Raw genomic sequence first — 9,400 nt, 5'->3', positions numbered from 1 at the left:
GTTGTTGTTTTTTTATTGGTGGCATTTTTTATAGATTCAACTAAAGAAATTGGAACAAATTATGTGTTTTTGCAGCAGGCTGCTAGTAACTAAGTAGCTAAAGGTACAATTTAGAACACATTGCTGCATCTATTCCCAATTTCCACTTCTACATATAAAGAAATGAGTGATTGCGCATGACTTTTGCTTGTATCTCAGTTCTTGGAGTGCCTCCCACTATTGTATCTATGAAATCGTCTATTAAACCCTTTGCAGCCCCTGAGGTCACATTTATGTTGGGAGAAACTGGAAACATCTGTTAACCGCACTGGATCAGACAGATCGTGGTGATACTGCAGGCAGTTGGCAGTAAACTGACCCTATCGCCCCAAGCAAAAGAAAAAAAAAAAACCACCCACAATTAGCATCACACAGGAAGCAACAAGCACATGATGTATGCTGTGCCAACACCGGGAAAAATCACAATAGCGGGCCAAGTGACACGCTTTCTGCAGTCCATGAGCAGTTTCAGGGAGTGGTTTGTTATTGCCGGCCTGTTTTTGGCTCCTAATGGTGATAGGATCATCATCAACCGTCCACTTGTCTGGAGCAAACTCATTGTGTGCATTGTTTTGTTTTGTTTTTTTCGTCGAAACGCCTCCTTTTCCTGCCAGCTGAGTCATGTCACACCGGTCGCGCTTTTCTTAGCTAAACAAAGCAAGTGTGTGAGTATAAAAAATAAGCATGTAAAGCTGACAGGACACAATTAGTTTAAGTGTTCTCAAAAAGGCCAGCTTTACCCCCCGCCAAAAAAGCTCTTAATATTAATTGTCCCAAAAAGCACGGTGTATCTCGTTCTATTTATTTATTGATATATTATAAATAAATATCAAAAGGAATGTAGAGTATCCAAATTACGAATCTGATCAAATAAATTCCTAAAGGACAAAAATAAAAAATGTCGTTCTCGTCGAGATAAGCTGAGATATTCGTGGAAAAATAAAGTGCCCCGTCCACATGCTTGGTGAAAAACGATCACCCAGCTGCTCAGAAAAGGTGTGCCGCCGGTGTGACGTCACACTCCTACCTGAGTTTCGGTGTGGAAAGGGAAGGACCAAAGGAGTGACGAACATCAGCCATTCTGAGCTCCAGCTCTCCGCCTGTCGTTGTTATTAGTCGCCTTTCGTCGAACCGGTAATCGGTGAGTTCGCTTCGAGGGGAGATTGGTGGGGAGTTTGGACCCACCGAAGCGCTGTTATTTCCAGCTGCTGGTTAACAGGCCGACGAGATCTCCAACTTCCTGCTTTGCCCACAGGTATGTGTGTCGTCTTTTGTTTTCGTGTTTGCTTGCGTCGGGTGTTTGATTTTTGGACTAGATTGGACTGACACACAGATACTGCACTTCACATATTATTTAAACACACCGTGCAAAATCGTCATACGAGGCCTAGTCTGTAAGTAATCTGGCAAACAACTGAAAGGTCGCTCCGTCTGCCAGAGCTGAAGTCCAGCAGCTCTAAAATGTTTGTTTCCCCCTGATAAGTGCTGCAGCGTAGTTTGCCGTGGGGTGCACTAAAGATCATGGGGGGATGTGGGGGGGTTATTAAGACTTCTGAGGGCGGACTGATTTCACTTGGGTTTTCTCGGCAGTGAGGATGGCAGTCACCCCTCGGCGTGTCCGCCTGAAGCCCTGGCTGGTCGCGCAGGTGGAAAGCGGGCGATACCCGGGATTGACGTGGCTTGACCGTGAGAACATGCGCTTCAGGATCCCATGGAAACACGCCACACGGCACACACCCCAGCACGAGGATGAGGACACCATCTTTAAGGTAAAGATTCACTAACAGAGGGGTGTCTGCCTGTGTGTGTGACTTTATTTCTTATACCTGATCAGAACTTGTACTTCTGCAGAGACAGTGAGGAGGTTTAAGCAGGGGTTATGCTAATTCATTCCTGGTTAATATCCTTTTAAAAAATACCCTCTAATAATAATAATAATAATAATAAGTAGGACTTTTAATAAAACGTCTGGCTTTGCAGTCCAGTTCTATTTTGTTTCTCTGGGTCATGTTGAATGAAACTTTATGTAGGTGTTTTATTTTATTGTTCTTCTGTAAACCTACCAAATTAAACAGGAGAGGCATAAAGGGAAAAGGTTGTGGCTCATGAGGTTGTTTTCTTTTCTTAAAAAAAATAAACAAGTAAACTTTTTTTAAAGAAAAGAAAACAGAATTTGATCAGCATAAACTTTGTTGTGACGAGGTGTGTGTATACCTCGTGAAAAATTGAGCCTCTGGGCTAGAGTCTTTTCATTCTGACATAGCTGTGAATACATTATACAGCTGTTTCCTGACAAACATGCTGACCCAGCATCACTCAGTAAATAAAGAACACTGGTTTTATTTATTTTTTGTGAGTGCATACTGTGCATAAATAGAAATTAAAATAACTGTGTGATACTGATCCCTTCATTTGGTCTAAATATTCCCCCAGGCATGGGCTGTGGAGACCGGAAAGTTCCAGGAGGGAGTTGACGAACCTGATCCTGCAAAGTGGAAAGCTCAGCTTCGATGTGCCCTGAACAAAAGCAGAGAATTCAACCTCGTCTATGACGGCACCAAAGAGATCCCCATGAATCCTTGGAAGATATATGATGTCTGTGACATCCCTCAGCCCCTCAGCAACCACGGTAAATGAGAGCTCTTTGATGCGGCTCGCTTTCATCTTTCTTCGTTCATCTTTAATTTTGCAGTATTTGCCACCTCCCTCACTCCGCAGGCTCTTCAGATGCTGGCCCCTGGACACCCGGGGATGATGATGGTCTTGAGGAAGATATTCCAGATACTCCAGAGTCTCTGCCTCCATACCCATCTAATGGTGAATGGCTTTGTCTAAAAACATTACACCTGTTTCTGCAATGTCCAGTTTGATTGCTTATTAACAGTAAATGAATTATTTTCTTCGTGTAGGCACCCCCTCTCCTCTCATTATGTGGTCTCCGATGGGTTCTGAGTCATCCATGCAGCCTCCCAGCTGTCCCCCATCAAACGAGGTCTGGCCCAAAGAGGAGCCTGTTAAACCCTGGCCTAAAGAGGAGCCCGTGGATGTGGAGATGCAGCAAACGACACACGACATGCCCCCAGTTACTCTGCCCGATCCGTCTTTGCAGCCCCCTCCCCTGCCCGACGGCTTGTTTGCCTCTCCCGAAATGTGGATCAGTTCCCTTCCAAGTGAGTGTGAACTGTTGCTAAGACACGAGTCTTGCACCTTCTTGCTTGGCAGACTTCAACTTAAAATAACAATTTGAGCTTTTTGTTGTGGCAGGCTGAGGTGTAGGGGATACCTGCTGTAGCTCCCCAAGTGCAGTTGAACTTCATGACATTTGATTGGTTTAAATTAGGAAAATATAACATCAGAAAACCTCTTCTCTAGACAGCAATACTTGCTGGTTTTATAAAAAGATAGTTTCAACTCCTCTGCTTTAAGCTTGAAGATGTCACTATTCCTGTTGTTGTTTTTAAATAAACAGAACTTTTTATTAATTAATTGAGAATATGTGTCCAGTATGTGCACCATGGTCGTAAAATTGAAGTTTCTGCTTCTCTGTGACCTCTCCTTTTTCAAAAATTAAGCTTAGTTCTTTTTCTGTTTTTACCTAAAATATAGTTTTATTGCATTTTCCTTTTTAACACGCTTCCACCTTCATCTCTGACCCAGTGACAGACCTGGAGGTGCAGTTTCTTTACAGAGGGAAGGAGATGTGTCCTACAGCGACAGTCAGCAACCCGCTAGGCTGCAGGCTGTTCTACGGAGACCTCGGGCCCATGGTCAATCAGGAAGAGCTGTTCGGCCCAGTGAACCTGGAACAGCTACGCTTTCCGACCACGGAGCACATCACCAATGACAAGCAGAGGGTCTTCACTAACCGCCTTCTGGACGTGATGGACAGAGGTCTGATCCTGGAGGTCAGCGGCCACGATATCTACGCAGTCCGTCTCTGTCAGTGCAAGGTGTACTGGTCTGGCCCCTGCGCTCCAAATCCAGCTGCTCCGAATCTCATAGAGCGGCAGAGGAAGGTCAAACTGTTCTGTCTTGAGTCTTTTCTCGCTGGTATGTATTAATGTCACTTCTTTTTAATAAATGAGATACAATGTGTAGTTAAGCATCTTTACACTGACAAAAATGGGAGTTTCAGCGGTTTGGCCCATGCCTTAAGATCAAGGTGGGCAGGTGTGGCCTGCAATGTAAAATGAGTTTGAGCACCTGTGGAAAAGCATTTTTTTTATAAACATATCTTTTTTGTTTGCTGTGCAGGTGTGATAGCTCAACAGCGTGGCCAGGCACCAATCACTCCTGACTATGAGATCAATCTGTGTTTCGGGGAGGAGTGGCCAGATGGAAGACCCAAGGAGAGGAAACTTATCATGGTCCAGGTAAAGAAATGTGTAACATAATTTAATGGTCATCAAAGGACGATGGAGTCGTGTCATCGCATCACGCAGAAATAATTTTTGAGTCTTTTTGCCTATAAAATGTCACTAAGTCATACAAAATGACAGCCAAAAGTTTAAAGAATCTTAAGAAACCAAAGATGATAAGTGTTCTATCTTGAAATTTTTAAACAAAGAAGATTGCGAAGTGTCTTTTCCCAACACTTAACGGCCCTCTTTCACCCTGCAGGTCATTCCAGTGGTGGCCCGAATGATAAGTGAGATGTTTTCTAGCGACAACACGCGATCACTTGACAGCGGCAGCATCCGCCTCCAGATTTCCATCCCAGACATCAAGGATAACATTGTGACCCACCTAAAGCAGCTTTACTGCCTGCTACAGACCCACCAGGGCCCGGAAAACTGGGCGTTGCCACCTGGCTCAGCCCTGAACATCCCCCCAGCACTGCAGACTCAGTGAAACGCGTAAACCTGTGAACTAATAATCACCGATCAGCCACAACATTAAAACCACATGCCTTATGTACAGTGTAGGTCTCTGTTGTGCTGCGTAAACAGCTCTTGCTCGTTGGGAAATGTACAGGCGATGTCTGGGTGTGTCCTGGGATGTTGGAACTGCGTTCTTTGTGTCCTGTGTCAACTCCATGGGCTCTTCAATTAAAGTTACTCGAGTGGTTTTTAAGCACTTTCCACCGAGTCATTGCCAAAGTAATGTAGTATTGTGTATAGAACAACCTTTAGGGGGGAGGTACACGTCAAAGTAAGATGAACGGGCTGAATGATTCCCAGCAGACTGTTACATTGTAGCAATGATGTCATTCACATCAGCTGTCAGTGGTTTTAATGTTGTGTCTCATCGGTGTTTATCTACACTTCATCTGACGGTTACCTACTGTAAGCAGGGAACTGCTTACAATCATATTCAGAAGTGTACTCAATACTGTAGGATTTATACCCTTTTCAAATTTTCTCTAGTATAAATGTGCCGTGTTTGTGCTTTTCTCTATAAAAGTCGTGCCTTGAAGCCTGCATTACTCAATATCTGCAGAAACCACAGACTGATGCTGTGGTTTCACTGGCCAAAGTCCTGCTTGTTGCAAGGCAACATTTAACAGAGTTAATGAGTTACAGATATCACGCTGTGCCTTATTTATCCTGAAAGGGTCCTAGAGCCTGCTATTCATGAGGGGCAGAATGCTTTTTATCGTTTTCAGTTTAAATATTTTGAAGCTACGTGTTTAGCGCGAGATTTATAGATTTTGGAAAAATAGATAAATGTGAATTAAAGTTTGGATTAATAGATTTTTCTACAGTTCATGCATGACTACAGTTCAGTGGTGCCCAGCTACTTGAGATCGGTGTGGAAAAAAAAAAAAAAAAATCTTTGTTTTCTTTTTATATGTATGAGTTTCGTGGTCAGCTGGCCCATACACAGCAAAATCTCCAGTGTTAAATAAACACTAGAGAGTGTCTATATGGGTCCACACCTCTGAGTGTTAAATTAACACTCAACAGAAATGCTGCAGTATACGGTCATATGTTTTAGTGACACCCAAATGACCTGACTGTCAGAGATTTACAGTTAACAAACAGTCAGGTGAATAAACAACAATGAGACACTTGTGTAGGTTAACGTGCTGCACGGGTGAAAAGCTCAGAGCAAATCACACCGAACTGCAGTATTCGTTTATTTTTATAGGTTACATCGTCAATATGCAAATATAATCACATTTCCTGTCCCGCAGGTCCTGGTGTGTGTGTGTGTGTCACAGAGTATGTGTGTTGCAGGTCAATTTCTAAGAATAATATAATGCAAGTCAACTTCTGCGGATATGTATTTCTGTGCTGGTCTCTTGTCAGTGTCACAGGGTCAGCTTCCTGTCAAAACAGAAAACTGTCTGGTGAAATATGTATAACATAACTTTTGAAGCATAAGCAAATAAAACAATAAAAACTCCCTAACACTGACCATGCATGATCATGTGCTAACTGTAGCACATGCCACCGCAGACTTGTCGGAACCACCATCTGCCGCACTGCGCTCCAGTCTTCTCCAGGCCTTGGGGTCCACTTGCGCATCAATAAACCTTCCCAAACGAAAAATGTCTGCTTCTTGCTCCCCTCACCACCCTTATCCTGAGCTGCAGCAGTAAAACACTTAACTAATGAAGGGTCTTCTTTCTGAGCCTTCACAAGTGCTTCCCGGGTGAGCAGAAAAGGAGCTCCAGACTCAGGAGCTGGCTCAACCACACTTTGAGCTGCCTCTAAGGCTCCATTATCTCCCTCATCAGTACAGGGCATCACATCCTTCTCTAGAATAGAGCCAATCACTGATTCTGACAAATCAACCCCCCCACCTTGTTGCTGGGCACGTGAACGAGTCAGAATGCTCACCGGGAACACATCCGGGTGCTGCAGGCTGAGGCCATCTAACACAGGCTCTATAACAGGATTGTTGGTCACCTCAGGGGTAGGATAAACTTTCCCACCCGCGATATCATTTCCCATTATAAAATCCACCCCATTAATCGGGAAAGAAGGCCGCACACCCACTGAGAAGAAACCACTCACCAGCTCACTCTGTACCCAAATACGATGGAGGGGAGCAGGCACAAAACTCATCCCAACACCTCTTACAATGATGCTAGAGTCACAGTCAGACTTCTCATTAATAAATTCAAGCACACTAGCTAGTATGAGGGACTGTGAGCCACCAGTATCACGCAGAATGGTCACTTCACGCTTATCCTTGGTCTTACCAGAAAGCGAAACTGTCCCCTTAAAAATGAAGGGCTTAAAACACTCATCCGGGGTCTCAGGGGAGGGGGGCCTACTGACAGGAGGCATGGTTTTTAATCAGCCCGACCCCTTTTGGTTTACGTGAAGTCGAGACTGATTGTTTCCGTTTATAAGCTTCACAATCTGCGATCAGGTGGCCAGACTTAAAACAGAAAAAACACTTTCGGTCTGCCTTGGGACGAAACACAAGTACCTCACTCTTTGGGTGCTGTGCAACTGGCACCTCGCTAGCCTTCACTGGGGCATCGCGCCGGTCATACCTACTGACACTGGTTTTATGGACGAGCGCAAACTCATCAGCCAGCGTCGCAGCCTGCTGTAGCGAGGAAACCTTCTGTTCATTAATATATACTGCGATGCGCTCAGCAATGCAGTTCTTAAATTCCTCTATGAGCATTAGTTCCCGGATCGAAGCCAGGTCAGTGGCTTTGCAGGCCGCACACCACCGATTGAAAAGAACACCTTTTTCCCTGGCGAAATCAAGATAAGACTGACCCCGTCCCCTTTTCAACCCCCGGAAACGCTGCCTATAGGCTTCTGGGACCAGCTCATAAGCCAGCAGGATAGCACTTTTCAGCTTGTCATAGTCCAAGCTGTCCTCAGCCGACAACGAGGAACAAACTTCTTGAGCCTTACCTGCCAGCTTACATTGGAGCAAAAATGGCCCACGAATCCCGTGGCCAGTGCAAGGCCGTGGCTATTCGTTCAAACGACTCGAAGCAGCTGTCGACCTCAGTGTCACGGAACATCGGAACCAGACGACTGTTTTTCCCTACATCAAACGGTGTGTCTGCCTGACGAATGGAGGCAGTCGGAGGAAGGGAAGCCTGCCGGAGTTCCAGCTGTCGCAACTTAACAGCTGTCTCTGCCTCCACCTTTTTTAATTCGACCTCCCTGGCTCTAGCAAGCTCTGCGTCTAAACGCCTAAGCTCCAACTCTTTCTTTAGCTGGAACTCCCTCTCATGATCCTCCTTTTCCAACTGGAGACGAGCCAGGCGTACACGGAGCTTAGCATCCTGCTTCGAGCCTACACTTGATTCAATGGAGAGAGGTTCGAAGCAAGGCAATGTCATGGGTTTGTCCTCAGGCAGCCCCTGAGCAACAGGTGTCGATACCAATGGACCTACAGCTTGAGCTGGCACCTGCGGAACAGGCTGAGACGCTGCACCATGCTCAAGTGGACTGGCAGACACTGGCAAGGCCACTATCCCTTTCTCCACCAAGCCAGACACAAGAGCAGCTTTCAGCTCAGCCTTACGCAGAGCTGTGGAGACAGAAATGCTATAAAATGTTGCCACCTCATGCAAATCCCTCTTCCTACAGGCGTCCAGTTGGACAAGCGAGGGGTTTTCCTTAAACACGGCAATATCAAAGGTAGCCATTAACTCTAAAACAAAAACTACCTGAGGCTAACAATAACAACAAAGAAGCACCACCTCCAATACACAAATGAAAAACAGGCGGGAAATGTGTGGCCACAGGTTAACCAATAAATAAAAATACCACCGACCCTCTCCCCAGACCTGCCTACTAAAATCTTAGCCTAGTTAGCTTCTGGAGTGTACCAGGCTCGAGGCAACTTTAAAGGCTAAGCATCAAGTGCACAAAGCACCGACAAGCCTACCCCCGACAGGGAACTGATCCCCACCCGGGATTACTCCGAAAATAATAAAGGAAAAATAAAAAATGAGTGCCTGAAGGAGGAGCTTACGCTCAGCTAGACACTCCCCTTTTGCTAACTGGAGAGAGAGCGCAGCAGATACAATACAACTAACCAGGCCACCGGCAAACAACCCACTAAAACTCAATTGCTGTCCTTCCATTCATATCCCGGACGAGCCCCCACATTGTTACGTTCCCCCCCGAAGGGGTCTAGGCATGTGAGTGAGGGGACCAGTAACAAATGAGTCCGGAATCAGAATGAAGAGGAAAACAGACAGAGTTGTTCTGTATTAATATAGCTTTATTACGAATGGTACAGGTGTATTACAAACGACATTAACTTAAAGAGCCGGCAACGCCATTTTACCAACAATGACAAAGAAACAAAGGAAACACTCGCAGCTAGTGATGTGTCCTGTGTGTCGAAGCTTCGAATCGTGCGTCGGGTAATCGCGGGGGCGTTTTTCTGAAGCGCGTATCGAGGCTTGCTTTGATTACGTATGCAGTGA

At 45.4% G+C, this 9,400-nt stretch overlaps 1 protein-coding gene across 1 annotated transcript; it reads left to right on the top strand.

Annotated features, from left to right (window-relative positions):
- Positions 1–1,051: 1,051 nt before the first annotated feature.
- Positions 1,052–4,952, top strand: irf6 (interferon regulatory factor 6). The gene is made up of 8 exons (XM_005941081.3): positions 1,052–1,294; positions 1,630–1,808; positions 2,473–2,668; positions 2,758–2,856; positions 2,949–3,209; positions 3,697–4,089; positions 4,294–4,412; positions 4,660–4,952. The coding sequence occupies exons 2-8, from the start codon at positions 1,635–1,637 to the stop codon at positions 4,888–4,890; spliced, it is 1,473 nt and encodes a 490-aa protein (XP_005941143.1). The 5' UTR covers positions 1,052–1,294; positions 1,630–1,634; the 3' UTR covers positions 4,891–4,952.
- The last annotated feature ends 4,448 nt before the right edge of the window (positions 4,953–9,400 follow it).

Source organism: Haplochromis burtoni, unplaced genomic scaffold (assembly GCF_018398535.1).
Source record: "Haplochromis burtoni strain Fernald_Lab_line unplaced genomic scaffold, NCSU_Asbu1 Contig_177, whole genome shotgun sequence".
NCBI lineage: Eukaryota > Metazoa > Chordata > Actinopteri > Cichliformes > Cichlidae > Haplochromis > Haplochromis burtoni.
This window is presented reverse-complemented; position numbering and strand designations above follow the sequence as displayed.

Bases quoted from the DNA above. Each gene is read 5' to 3' on its own strand.
- irf6 (XM_005941081.3), top strand. From the start codon at position 1,635: ATGGCAGTCACCCCTCGGCGTGTCCGCCTGAAGCCCTGGCTGGTCGCG. The intron at 3,210-3,696 runs GTGAGTGTGAAC...TCTCTGACCCAG, and splicing joins GTGGATCAGTTCCCTTCCAA to TGACAGACCTGGAGGTGCAG. The intron at 4,413-4,659 runs GTAAAGAAATGT...TTCACCCTGCAG, and splicing joins GGAAACTTATCATGGTCCAG to GTCATTCCAGTGGTGGCCCG.